The following is a 15,039-nucleotide window of genomic DNA, read 5'->3' as shown; positions in this document are numbered from 1 at the left end:
CCTTTAGGTAGTACTCTAAATTAGGTGTGTACAAATTTGGGTGAAATTTGCATGTTTATAATTTTGTGGTATTTTTTCAGTTTTTAATCAAAAAATCTTCTCCAAAACCACTTGCCTGATTGCTTTGAAAGTTGGTATCCATGTTCCTCGGGATAACCTCAATCAAGTTTGTACAAATTGCAGTAAAATTTCTGTATTTGTAATTTTGGGGCAATTTTCCCAATTTTTAGTCAAAATTTTTTCCCCTGAAACTACTCTTCTGATAGCTTTGATATTTGGTTTACAGGTTCATAAGATTGATCAAAATTTGATGTATTCAAATTCTTCTTAAATTTGCAATTTTGTATTTTTAGCTCACATTTGGTGTACGAATGTGATGTTATCGTATAAGCTGAAGTCAGAGGCGTATGTATGTATGTGTTTGTGTATGTATGTATGTATGTGCGTATACAGTATGTCCGTCAACATCAAAATTGCAAACCGCTGCACTTTTTAGCTTGGTATTTGGTGTGTGGATGCATCCCGGGCTGTATTTGGATTTTGTTCAAATGAAGTTTGCATCGCCCAAATTATGCAAATGAGCTTTAAAATTGTGAAAATGATAAAAAATTACTAATTCAAGAACTGCTGTTTTGATTGTAGGCCTTATAGTTTTTTTTATATATATCATAAAGATGTCTTGAATTATATTTTTGCTGAATTTGTTGGTTATTTTCATCATTTAAATTAAAAATTATTCTTCTCTGAAACCACCAGCCCGATTGCGTTCAAATTTTGGTCAGAGTTTTGAAAGGGTGTTACCCTTCTAATTTGTTAAAATTGGCAAAATTACCGTGTAGGGGTAATGTTTGTCATTTTTTGCTCACATTTGGTATGTATATAAATACCAAAGAGAGCTTATATAGCAAGTCAATGGTGTCTGTATGTCTGTCTGTCTCTCTGTATGTATGTATGTATGTATGTATGTATGTAATTTATGTATGTAAGTATGTTAGTCTGTCTCTCTCTATGTGTGTCTATGTATGTATGTATGTATGTCTGTCCACATCAAAAACTCCAAAACTGCCGCACGTACCATCTCAGTATTTGGTGTACAGGTGGACCCAGGGATTGAGATGTGAATTCGGTCAAATGAACATGTCAGTGTCAAAAATATGCAAATGAGGTGAGAAAAAAAGGAAAATCTTGCAAATGTATGGGAGTGATGGCAGTAACTCAAACAGCCTACACCACTGATGAGTCGTTTCCTGTCATTGTTCCTTAGCTGATACATATACAAGTTAATGAAGGTAAATACATCTGAGTCTTGTTTAACTATTCAGCTGATTATTAATATGTGTTTAAAGATGTGTCTTTAAGTCATTAGAATATGAATTATCGGCTACACACAGTTACATGTCCGATAGGAAAACCTTACTTTCTTACTTGTGTGCGGTTTAAATTGAAAGCTTGGTGACCATGTGCATTTGGAGGACAATACATCACAGTCAGAATATACAATATCTGTCTTTGTTCTTAAGTTTTAGTTAGTGATTATCATGATGAGATATGTAAACGTTGCGTAACATCTCCTTGCAAGTTATTTGTCACTTAAAAAAATGAAACAGGTCAAGGAACAAACGTCTCACACAACATAACAGTCCAAAAATATGCAATAATTCATGTCATGCTATCTTATTTCATGTGTCCAGTATTGTCTGATGAGATAAATGTCAATACATGTTGAGTCATCAGTAGTCAGTTTCTATGCTTGATTACTAGTTTGTAATTTTGTCAAACTTAAAATATGTACAAGTCATTTGCAATCTATACTGAACTTCGAGAATTGATGATAAATGATACACAACAGCGATAATATGCGGTATGCGGTGGTCGTCACACCCCACGAGCGTACTGTGTACCCTCGAAAAACTCACCACTTTTATTTACACAATTCCCCCCTTACAACGCATTGTCAAAAGGCAACGGATATACTAGATCTATAAAACTGCATCACAAGATTTAGAGAATATACACATAAAAAAAATACTTGTGTGGACATCGTGGAGTTTCGACCGAGATTGAAGACAAAAAGACCTTTACACCAATATATACGCATTCAACACCTGGTGACACAAGCGTCAATCAAAGGAATTCTCTTATGTAACGAATAGATAGTAATTATACGCTAATCTTCGAAACGCATATAATTGTTCATTAACAAGCCAGCCAGTCATTTATTCAGGGATCAATATAGCACGTCAACTTGATCTGTCGTGAAAATACTGAAATTTTCTAGCGGGTTTACTGGGTAATCAACAAATTTTCTAGCGGGTTTACTGGGTAATCAACAAATTTTCTAGCGGGTTTACTGGGTATCCAACTCCCTCGATCCCTTCTTAAATAAATATCGTCCCAGACATTTGCCAAAAAGAAGAAAAAGTTTAAGATACTCTTCAATTTTGTCTTCAACACGATTGGAAATAATTTGAGATAATTGGATGGTGAAGTAATATCTGTTTAATCTGCAAATGTAAGCTCTTCTGCTTTTTCTTTTACATCATACACTTGCTTTTATGAGTAATTTGCAATATTGCAACAATCAGCTATAACCTTTGAGAAATTTGAAAAATATGAAAATCCAATTATCCCAAATTAGTTTCAATCGTGTTCTCCTGAGCAATTTTTGAAAATAAGAATTCAAAGCTCATCGATTGCATGGCAGTGTCTTTGTATCACAGTGTTCATCTCATTTGTCAGAGAGTTCCATAATACACAATTGCAATGTCTTCATATGGTTTTGAAGCTCTTTTGCAAGTAATTTCATGATGTTCTTTTGTAAATCTAAATTGCAAATGAATTTGGTATTTTTAGCAGTGCATAGCTAGAAACAAACAGTGTCCGGATGATTGCATGAGTTCAAGCCAAACAGTGTAATTGTACGAAGAGTTCAAGTGGGTCAATCAAGGTCATCAATTGTTTAACACGATTTGAACTAATTTGAATAATGTCGATTTCACCTACAAATGTAATCTCATCTGCTTTTCTTTTTACGTTACACACTTGTTTGTATGAGTAATTTGTAATATTGCAACATTCAGCTATACGGCACCTAACTATTTTGAGAAATTTGAAAAATATGAAAATCCAATTATCCCAAATTAGTTCCAATCGTGTTGAAATAGTTCAGAACATTCGAAAGCCAGTGAAAACTATTTAACAAATAATGAATTTATACATGAAGATATATACAGACGCACATTTCATAAAAAAGCACTTAGACTGGGGAAGGCAACAAATTGTTACTTTTTGTTGACGATGTTATGTGACTGTCTAAACGCCACTGAGTGATTAGAGGTGATAAGTGAGTTTGTGTTATCCTATTCTCACTGAAGGGTTTAATTGGGTTGTAGTATGCCAAATTATAGAGTTCCTTTGTTCTCCACACCCCATTTCCACATGCCTAGCTCTTTTCCCTGTATTTTTCTTAACAGGCTGATGACGATGTCGAAACAGATCGTTTTGATACTAGTTTGGGTGGCTCCAGTAATGTAAACACCCTTCGCCAGAAGCAACCTGCAATAAGTCACTGCATAATAAGTCAAATGTACAATAAGTCAATAAATGACAAGTTTAGATAATACAGCAGATTCAATAGCACCACACATTGTGTACAGCACTGAATTACTACACTAGCTGTTACAAAATGCAATAACAACCCATGCACTAACGCATCTCATGGCAGAACTATGAAAAAAAATATGAAGATCCAATTATCCCAAAATAGTTCCAACCGTGTTCAAAATGTTTTCGCATCATTTTTATCATTTTCTGTGCGTTGTAGCCAAAAAATGGAAAAGGTTCCAGACCTGACCTAGTGTTTGGAGAAATGTAACTGGGAGACGCGTTTTGGAGAGAATATGTTGTTTTGCTGAAACAAGCGGAAAAGCCTCCAATAACAATGCAATATATATGAATTCTAACATAAAATATAATATTGTTTATCACTTTGCCAGTCTAATAGCGAATATGAAATATAGTATTATAATTCAGCTTGAAGATTTGATACTGAATGGCGAATTACAATTTAAGTTTCCTGGTCAATGATTAAGAATTTCTGTCACTGTTCCATTTTACACAAGTTGCCGACCCCCTACCTTCTTGCCGATACGTATATTCATTTCGACAGGGAACGCAACAGCTACGAGTGAAAGCACTAAGGCAATAATGGCGCAATACAGCAGTACCCATGACAACCCTAGGCACGATTTCTGTCCAAAAGGTGGAGATTCTTGGTTTAAATACCAATCTGATCTAGCTACTAGGACGTGTACGTATCGTCTGTCTGTGGTATCGTCCACTAAAAGTAAAGCGACCAATGCCCGATGCTGTTGTAGAGTTTCTTCAGCCAGAGATTGATGCCCTAGCAGACGAAGCCCCTTGAAAAATGCAGAGATGTGCCTGACCCAGAATCAAAATGAGTCCCTTCACCATGTTATTTGGGGTTTAGTTCCCAAAGAACAAAACCACGGTCGGTTGAGTTTGGAATTAGGAATTGCGATGGGAATAGCACACTTTAATAGTGGTTTGGAAAAGTTCAACTGCCGACTGTATGATGGGCTTCAACTACCTATCCCAGAAATCAGCCGAAAGATGTGGAAGGAATAAGATGGAAGGCATATTCGCGACATCGAAGTAAAGTCTTCAAGCCGGCCAAGAAACGGAGGAAGATTAACAAATACAGGCATCTAGCAAAGATGGATAAATTTGAGTATCAAGAAAGGCCAAGTTACGCATCAGGGCAGTTTTCAACAATTACTGAACGTACATCAATCAGGATGCCCATGTGTTCAGTGTGTATAAAGTCACGAAAAGGCCATCCCGACGAAAATTCACAGAGGCATAGTCTGTTTTTCATACATAACTTTTCGATCTGGTAATTGGGCCATCACAAGAACCAAAAAATGTAGTAAAATTGTTTTCAATTTGTACTCGCGAACCTCTAATTTATCTTAACGATCCTGTTACCTTATCTCTGTGGAACACACTTTGACATCATAACAATTTTAAATTTAAAAAATGAAGATCACTTAGTCATCGATAAACATAATTCTCGGTATGCACAGGGGCGTAAGAACAAAGCAAATTGACAAAGTAACATGTACCACCAGCTCCTTTGGGTCACCATATCGTAATATTAAACAATCTTGGTAGAGCCGATGTGTGGAGTTGCCCTCATTTTCCTTTATATTTGTCGCATGTCGCAATTGTGAAGTCGCAGGTCGCAGTTTGACAAACTCGCAGGACGCAGATCGCGGTTTTTAAGTCGCAGGTCGCATGTCGCATGTCGTTACCGGATTTCCATAAAGAATTGATTTGTCGTTAACGTTTAAAATGTGTTAAAACTTTTCAGTTGAAGGGAGTTTAAATCAGTTCAATTATTCTCTCAGCGGCCATTTTCTCGAATCGGTCAAAGAATCGATTCATTGAGCGAGTACTGTCTCTGTGCCATCTTGCCATCATCTTTCTTTTCTGTCTGTCTGTCTGCCTGCCTGTCTGTCTGTCTGTCTGTCTGTCTCTGTCTGTCTGTCTGTCTGTCTGTCTGTCTGTCTGTCTCTGTCTCTGTCTGTACGTGTCTCTCTGTCTCTGTCTGTCTGTCTGTCTGTCTGTCTGTCTGTCTGTCTGTCTGTCTCTCTCTCTCTCTCTCTCTCTCTCTCTCTCTCTCTCTCGTCTCGCTCTCTCTCTCCATCTCTCTCGTTTCTCTTTTCTGTAGGCCTATAGTCTTGTGATGCGGCAAGAAATGACTCTGATGCGGAGGTCCGTCGTTCTCAGCCTAAAGCTTCGCGTTGATCACTTCCAGCTCCATGTGTGCCATCCACTGACTCTGCCATAGGCGAGTCACCTTGTCTTACATTCCTACTCTCGAATCCTTTGAGATTTGAATATAAAGTGGGAGGACGGATAGAATGACTCGTGCCGTAAATTCGAACAAACTCGTCGTACAACTGACAGCTTTTTCTGCTGTTGCCGGTGGTGTTATTGTGGTCTGTCGTATCTATGAAAGCCGCCTTGAGGTTGAGAAATTTTCTTTCACAGGAGTCGGACCAATAATTGTGATTCCGTTCTATAAGTTCGTCTGATATCTCTTTTCATACAGCCTTATCTTTGATTCGAGGATCTTACATTTTTCGGTTCCTTATCTTGGTAGAAGTCGAGCAGAAGCAACACAGCTTCGCGGGTTCCGCACATTTCTGGGCGGTAAACCCACGGCCGCGGACTCAGGCTTGTCATCAACTGAGCTTGTCGATGGTGTATTCACGGACCGTGGTGTATCATATGATTTGGTTTGAACGTCTGTAGATTTCGTTGGCAGTTGGTCTGGCTGTGGGTATGCAGAACTAGACGATGCTGACGGTGTTACTGAGTCAGAGTGATGACTGATTGAATAACCCCCTGTATTATTCTCACAACTTTACTACCGGCAGCATTGGGATATTTCAGTTTTGTCACAGCAATGGCTGTTTCTCTATCTTTAAAAATACATACAAATACGATATATTTTAGTTCACCATCATATCTTACCATTCACATAATTAAATTTTTGAAAATGCACGATCCTTGATTCCGAAAATGATATCCATTTATGATTTACCAAAATGACAGAACGGACGATATTTGCGTTGCCGCAAAAAACAAATAGCCGAAGCGTACACATATACCGCCGCCTCGAGCACTTTGCAAAATTACTTTATCTATTTTTAATTATGAAAAAGCACAAGTCCAATTTTACTTTAGAAAACTTAAAATTTACCGCCGTTTCAGCGCCACCAGTGTCGTCTGCCTTGTAACCACAACAGTCCATGCACGCCCCAGAGCGTGACTGTCGTGATGGTCAATCATGATTGTCATTGGGGATATTCGTGATTGGCCGATCACTATCATGATCGTACTAATCGAACGGCCCCTTATCCCCTGCCCCATATCTAGCGATGACTGCGCTGCCCACGAAAGAAAGGGTCCAGGTATAGGCTATAGTAAGCATGGCTGTCATTGGTCAATAGTGTGAGTGATAGTACCTTGATTGCATTGAATTTATTTCCAACTTGGAGCCACCTTCGAATTAAGATTTCGTTTGCGCATGGAGTTATTTTACCTCCATGGTTTCCCGAACCAAACATCCTAGTCTGTGGACATTAAATGAAACACAAAAAATCACTTATTTTTGAGTCACTGCTGTACATGCGAAAGGACGGATAGTCTGTCCATATACCCTCGTTTTTCTCGAGGGTCTATGGTCTGTCACGTCTGAGAAATACACCATAGACGATAATCGTCATTTCACCACCAAATGCCAGCATAGAAGTACAGAGTATGAGACTTAAAAGTGAAGCCGTGCAAATAACTTCAACGTTCGATGTTTTGTCTTCCCATTTCAAACTTGCCACTATACAGATATGCTGATCACATCCTCTTGTCAGGTGACTGTGCTCATTAATATGCAGTCGAAATTCTGTCTAACTTGGCAGTCCCTACCTGATCCTATTTTCGTGAGTAGCGCAGTCAGCGGTAAAAATGGGGCTGGGGACCAGACTACTGCCGATGTTTTAACATACTAGGAACTGGTTGTCAAAACGTCACGACTCACTGGCCCCCAGTCACCTGTTGCTTTTCTCGGCTGCAGTTACTGACTTGCCAAGGCGTCACTCCAACGATCTAAGCAACAGCCTTCCACTTAGCGTGACAGTCTACTGAAGTTCAGTCCTAAACTTCAATTTATTGTTCTGATATTTATATGTTCAAAGACTTGGAGCAAGTCTACCGTCATGGGTGTCTTTCCGACATTTTAGAAAGTTAATTTAGTTTGAGAAGCTTTTTACGGGCTCATAGTTAAAAGTATGAACCACTCGATGTAAAATGTGGTCTCATTTCTGACAGAGGCAACATGTTGCTGGAAAGTCGTAGCTACACGCTCTTTGTGGCAGAAAATGCATTGGTGTAAATGCTACCATCGAAGGTGATAATATCGTCATTCGGGTGTTCACTCCTTGTTCAACTAGTTCAGTGCACGTTTTCATTTCCGCATTGTCATTTCTTCGCTCCTCAGGTAACTTTGTTACCATAGCCAGGACTTTTGATACAACTAAGTAATGTGTTCATGGAAAGTATTTTCTTTTTTAGATTTTCGTCCACGATTTTCCGTGTTTTCCATCGAATTTTCGCCCCCCAAGTTCGACCTCGCTATGTAGGAAGAGGCAGCTTGTGGTACAAAAGTCCTTCCCTTTCATTTGCAGAAGCTCGCAAAATTGAAATGACTTTGGTGCAATCAATCAGACTTGTGGTTAGAAAATCGGTAGCACCCGTTTTTTGTGTCATTTACTCTGTTATTAGTGAGTAAAAGCCCGAGTTTTCGAAGATGCAGTCGTTTTCAAAATCAAGATGGCGGCTGCCAGAGATCGGCCATGCGGTTTTCAAACGACGAAAATTGCCCATTAACCAGTAAAATTTCCCTTAAAGAATGGCTTGCTAGGTATGTATCTTCCTAAAACTTTGTTTTCTACACTTTGTTTTTGTTCTAGTATAACTCAAAATTGATTCTTTCGATGTTTCGGAATCTAAGTTTGTCACGACGCCATTTTGAAACTTTGATCGAGCAGGTTGCAAATCAATTGGTTCTACGGTCACGATGTTTAACCCTCCCTTCCATGTTTGAATCAATTCCAACTCAGCATACTTCACTCATTGAATATTTACTCTAAGCTATTTTACGATCGGTGAGACTCTTGTTTTTGATGCTTTTAGATTCGGAAATAATGATTTTTGGAATAATGATTTTGTTTGTGTCTTTTGTTTACCCGGGAACCGTTTCAGGAATCAGAGCGCACTTCGGTGGAAGGCGTATGGTTGAAGTGTTAGTGCATAGACCCTCGAGTTTTTCTCGAGGGTCTATGGTTAGTGTCAAAGGCTTGCAGGCAGTTCAGTGTATCAACGAGTTCAATGTATTTTTTGAATCCAAAGGGGTACGCAAGAGATTTGAAAGTAGAGGAATTTTATGTATAATAACATGAAAGACCCTTGAGGCACCCTACCCCAATACCGATAAGTTTTTGTTGCAATAGTGTTTCTGTCATCATTTCGAAAATGTGAGGAGTCACTAAAATATCATCCTGATCCGCATCGAGAACCTCTAAAAACAAAGTGCTATCCAACTCTCTTGTCCAGCTTGAATGGGGTTGTCGGCCAACATGATGTATACATCACGTACACGACGAAGAAATTCGCCATGCATACGTATACCGATGTACGCGTGCATTATATAGTTCGATTGTTTTCGTGTCGACGATAAGTTTAATCTGCTTAGAAGCAGCATATTGATGTTGATCATCTTTAGGGATTATGGGATTATGAGTAATTAATGTTTGTTCTCGCAACGTGATGCGAAACAGAAACAGAATCAGTTACCAGACCGGTAAGAGGTACTGTGGCACACGTATAGTAATGATAGTGCTTCAATTGGAAACATATTTTCGTAAGTAAATTGATCATTTTCGGTCTGGCTCAACAGTTTCAATATTTTAGAAATGTAACATAAGTATTTGCATGATCGGTATGGATATGGGGACTTAATTAAACGTGACATTATAAAAAGATTGAAACAGTGACATTGTAGGAGTATTACGTGATGTAGTTTAAAACTATTACTGAAATGAATGCTATATACGCAGGTAATTGGCATTTATAAACTTTTTTATTTAAAAACCAAATCTATGTTGTTAACGGTCATGTTTTACAGTGAGTTTTTTCGTCAGCGCACAACAACAAGTGAGACAAAATATGCAGCATGTCGAAATATCGCCAATTTTCATCTTTATAGAAAAATGGATTGTAAAATACGATTCTGGCACAAGTCCGTTATTAATATCACATGTCGCTGACGTCAACTTGAGGTCTGAGGATAGAAATACTGCACTCGAATTGCTGAGCTTTCTTCAATTTGTCCACCTCTTTCTTTGTCTGCTCGGCGATTTCTTCCTGCGTCCATGGACGGTAGACCTTTGGCCACATGTCCGGTGAGAACAGCTGTTCGTAGAACCCATCCTTTCCAATCCTAGTCTACAAGAAATGGACAGATATCGAAATCAATTTACAGTCTTGCTAGCTGCATTGCTGTATGTGTAAGGCAACATGATCAGAGCGTTACACAATTGTTTCACTTCGTGCATTAAATTTATGGAAAATAAGTGTTGCGCTAGTTTATGAACGCTGAATACATAATTTTGCAAAAAATGTTAAACAAACAGTATAAAATAGTGCAAACACAGATTAACGATCGCAATAACATGAGCTAAAGTCAGTTTCTGTCAACTGTGAAGGTAATTACAGTAGTTGGCCCGTCAGCATTGAAAACCCCAAACTTTTGCCACATCAACAATAAGCAGAGGTCACTGTACAAAGTTTTGAACTAGCGAAACAAATAACCCAACATTTTTATTTTGATATATTTGAAACTCAAAATGACCGGCGTGCTAACTCAAAAAGTAAAATTTTGGATATCGAAAAAAAAATGGTGAAACGTACTTTCTTCAAGAGCTTAAAAATGAACCACCACACGTGGTAGATCAGGAAAAAAAATGGTCGAAATGTGAGTCCGACGAATTTCTGTCCAATTGAGGAGTGGTCTACCTGAAGTTTTTTAGTAAGTGTTCGGAAAACAAGTGTTCCATATTTGTGCACATATTTCTACTTACATGGCGGAAGAATAGATTCTTGACTTTATTGACGTATCTCTCAGGGTTGGTGTCACCGTCGAAGTTTCTGGTATCTGCACGCACAACCAGTGAACCACCAATGTACAACTCCTCCGCCATCTTGCCGTTCTTGTAGACACGGAACACCCCCTGTGGGAAAGGTGAGCATTTGCAGTTGGACGCGTTGGCATCGCCGGGAGTGAAAAATTCTGTCGCGCTCAAGGTCGGATATCTGTAAAAAATGTTAAGAAAATATTAATGATAATATTTCATGCCAATAAGATTACGTATGACATAGTGAGGCAAAGTTGATGTACAGTTTCTCTACAGCATAGACGTTAAAACTAGTCAGACTATCTTGCAAATGATATCTACAAAAAGTAAAGACATTTTTGTTTCGTCGGGTGTATCAAAAATTAGGGCCACTATACTACGTGTACATTTCCTCCTAAATAGATCTTCTGGTAAAGATAGCAGGTTGAACACATAACGAATAAACTTACTTGCTGATGGTATCTTCGATTGTGATGATAATAGCCATCTTGGCATCCATGAACCAGTCTTGCTTTTTGACCCAGGCCTGCGGAAGCTCACGCAAGTATTCAACCCTGCCCGCGGTGGGCGCGTCTGTCTTGGCGTCGCCATCTTTCTTTATGAGCATTACGTCACAGAGGAAGCCCTGACCCATCTGATAGAGACCCGAGACGACGCTGATGTGTTCTTGAATGATAAACGATGATAATAAGGTACAAAGTTGTAAATATGACAATACGATTTGTTTGTGCGATTTGTTTGTTTTAATTTGATTGAAGATCCAACTGATGTTGGCAATACTAGTTTTTTTGTGGTTAGATACATGCATAACATGGGTCATTTGCCAATTAGTCTACTTGTATTTTATTTACACTTTTACTGTCCAGTAATCGTTATTCGTTGGTTTTGCTAATTGCCTTTTCCATTTCAGGAAACATCTTTGCATAACAACTAGCTAAAGTTTTAAACTTCATTGTCAATAATTTCGACACACGGTGTAAAACTTAGAAACGGGAAGCAATTGTTACTACTTACTGACAACAAAGTTGCAAATCTCTTCTTGGTCGATAGGACTGAAGATTTGTTTTTTCAGTTCTTTGCTATTGTACGTGTTCTGTAGCATGTTGGTGAGAGTGCGCACGTTGTACCGGAAGCCATGGATGAAACCGGAGGCAGCTCGTCTGTCACGTGCCTGCATGGCTGTACCAATCACGTACATGTCAGGAACTGTCGACTGCCAGTGTTCATCGAGAACTGGATATTTGTCTTCTGTGTGCATCTCTGGAAGAACAATTAAATAAACATAGAGAACCGTGAGTGTGGAATAGATTTGTTCTGTTGGTTTTTTCAAGTAAATTAATTACATCTCAAAATTGAGTGAAAAAGACAAAATACACACCTGGTTTACACGAATCATCAAACATGGCAATATTGAGGAACTTCCAGCCGGTACAAGATATGATTTTGTCGTATCCGCTGGTGACGAAGCGGCCAGTGCCTGGTGGATCCCAGTTGGGAAGGTGCATGTCGTATTCGATGCTAAATTTGCCGTCTTCGGTCTTCCAGATTCTCGTGGCTTCACATTGACGCAGGGCGTGGAGTGACTTGAGATGGTACATGTCGAGGACGTTGTTGTTGACGGCTCGGAGATGACCGACGAAGTGAGTGTCCCAGGCGAACTTGACGGGATGTCTGTTAAACATATGTATCAAACCAGCAGAACCAGCCAGATGGTCAGCAACCTGCAAGCAATGAAAAGAAAAACTCTCATGTCATATCTGTGTATACGTTCAGTTTTGATAGAAAAACAGCAAAAAGTGAATAACTTCATTAGGAAAATGCTATTGCGTTCAAATACGCACCTCAAATGCACTGTTTCCGCCTCCCAGAATGCACACTTTCTTGTTTTTGTATTCTTCCAGGTCCAGCGAATGTTTTGGTAGGAGTCGATGAGTTCAACGCCAGGAATCTTGGGTTCGTGAGGCACAATAGGACCGGTACCGATCATAAGAACACGACACGTGAATGTTGTACCCTTCTCATCCGTCAATGTGAACCTGGATCTGGACTTGTGACCATTGCTTTTCTTGTCTCTGTGAACGTTGGTGATGTTGGTGTTGTAACGGATGTTGGTTTTATACTTCTTGCAGAAGTCTTCGATGTATCTGGAAGAAAATTTTCATCTTATGTTATAGTCACACATTAAATGAGAGGAGCTACGTCACAGCAAATACTTCTTCGATTGCTGTATAAATAAAGATCAAGATTATTTGTTATGTTTATATTATCCAATGTTCTAGGAATCTGACTATTGTAAAACACTTTGAATTGGCTGCATGCAGCATGCTTTGTTTTTTTGCATTGGTGGATTTCAATCAAGCTTAAAAGACACTTTAAATTGTCATAGGAAAAGTTTTGAGTTGTAGGCGTCTTAAACTAGTAAACCCTTTGACTGCAGCTCAATTAGCTATAAAGCATATTATCTGAATAATGTTTTCCAGTACATTTGTCTACGTAAAGGGATTTGTGACTCGTAAGAACATTCGGAAAAAACTGATTGAGTGACATATTATTAGACCCTTTTTCTTCACTAATGCCCACTTTTTAAAGACATACTTACTTCACAAGCAGCCCGGCATTTGGAAAGAGATCTTCAGAATAATCGGTGAAGAGGAGCGGGTCCTCTTCGTCACAGAGCAAGGAGTTCCAGTCGTGACGCATGTTGAACTCAGGCTCAGGGAAGACGTTGTACTTCTTGTTGATCGAGATAAGATTACGATGGCGGGGATATTTGCGATAGAAGGAACCAGGTCCGTCTGCTCTCTCAACGACCAAATAATCCATCTTGCTCTTCTCCATGTAGTAGGCCATCTGCACACCGGCAGGGCCAGCGCCGACCACGATATACTCATAATCTGTGGTGGATGAAAGAAAGATTTTTTTTAGATTTATTTGCCATCCAAGAGTAGTGAGTAAATCCACAGTCCCTCGTGGGATATTCAGCTCTGGGACTATTCGCCCTATAGACGAGTGTTCATAAGCCAGAAACAACCTTCTTATGTACACTCGTCTATGGGGCGAATAGTCCCAGAGCTGAATAGCCCACGAGGGACTGTGGTAAGTCGGATGGCAGTGGAGGCTTTCTGCAAGTAGTGGTTTTACATTTAAGCAGGAAAATGACAAACTTCTGCGATATTAAGTTATATTTACCCAGAAAGCTATTGGTCGTTTTTTCCTCACAGCCACAACAGAAATACAGGTGGATATAGATATTGACCATTAACAGAGATACATAAGCAGTTTAGAATTAAAATGCGTGGTCACACAGAAAATAGCATTTTTTATTCTTTCCATATGACCTTGATGACTCACCGGTTCTTTCAGCCATTCTTTCTGGAAATTGCACTGGTTATTAGTTTTCCTGGAGAAGAGAACGATATGACATGCGTTAAGACATTTTTCGTCGAAAATAACGAGTTGATTTAAGAGGCACATCTGTCCTCATTTTAAAAAAGCGGAAATTGGAATTCGATCACACATCGGGCATTTATTGCAACCAACAAGGGTGAAGGCCCGCAGACATGCTGGCCTTGTTCGTATAGAAACCAACTCGTTAGGAGTAGAGCTAGGATTGACGTGGAAGTAGCAGCAAACTCACTGTTTCATCCATTGGACTGACTACGTCGCACGTCGTCATAGTTCGCTAACAACAGGATATATTGGCTAAAGTGAAGTTTTAAACGCACAATTCAATGCATGTCAGGACTCTTTACACTCAATGATTTTGAAGTAAAGATAGCTACGAAGACATACAATCCGACGTGGGAATGACATACCTGATCAGAACAGACGATGGAACACGTCCTGGAATGCTTCTGGAAACTGTTGCCGATGTCTCAGCAGCAGATTGTGACAATTGGCCGTCAAACCCGTGCTTTAAATAGCATACAGAGATTGTTCGATTTCAGAAGGGCGGAGTCAATGTGGTGTCCCTAATCCGACGATGGGCGGAGCTGCAGATGAATGTTTATTTCAGGTTCGAGAACCAATGAACTCAAAGCGTCAAGGAAATCCCATCAACACTTCCATTGCCGTGTAGGGAACTCCCTTTGTCTACGATATAAAGATAAGATAACACAACGCGTCTGATGACGTAGAGGGGTCTTCTAAGATCCATAGTTTGGGTTTGTGCTCAGTGTGTCACCTTTGACATTTACAGATCCATGAATCTCATCTGAATTTTTATCTGGTAAATGAAAATTTGAATCCCCCTGGTTGAAGA

At 39.3% G+C, this 15,039-nt stretch overlaps 2 protein-coding genes across 2 annotated transcripts; both read right to left on the bottom strand.

The window, feature by feature from the left end:
- Positions 1–9,705: 9,705 nt before the first annotated feature.
- On the bottom strand, positions 9,706–12,760 carry LOC139134150 (FAD-dependent oxidoreductase domain-containing protein 2-like). The gene is made up of 6 exons (XM_070701071.1): positions 12,620–12,760; positions 12,157–12,499; positions 11,793–12,038; positions 11,228–11,444; positions 10,725–10,956; positions 9,706–10,089 (listed from the first exon to the last, which is right to left on the bottom strand). Exons 2-6 carry the CDS (start codon positions 12,458–12,460, stop codon positions 9,898–9,900), a joined length of 1,191 nt encoding a protein of 396 aa, XP_070557172.1. The 5' UTR covers positions 12,461–12,499; positions 12,620–12,760; the 3' UTR covers positions 9,706–9,897.
- On the bottom strand, positions 12,466–14,145 carry LOC139133785 (FAD-dependent oxidoreductase domain-containing protein 2-like). The gene is made up of 4 exons (XM_070700551.1): positions 14,130–14,145; positions 13,378–13,672; positions 12,620–12,922; positions 12,466–12,499 (listed from the first exon to the last, which is right to left on the bottom strand). The coding sequence occupies exons 1-4, from the start codon at positions 14,143–14,145 to the stop codon at positions 12,466–12,468; spliced, it is 648 nt and encodes a 215-aa protein (XP_070556652.1).
- Positions 14,146–15,039: the final 894 nt, after the last annotated feature.

Source organism: Ptychodera flava, chromosome 5 (assembly GCF_041260155.1).
Source record: "Ptychodera flava strain L36383 chromosome 5, AS_Pfla_20210202, whole genome shotgun sequence".
NCBI classification, from domain to species: Eukaryota; Metazoa; Hemichordata; class Enteropneusta; family Ptychoderidae; genus Ptychodera; species Ptychodera flava.
This window is presented reverse-complemented; position numbering and strand designations above follow the sequence as displayed.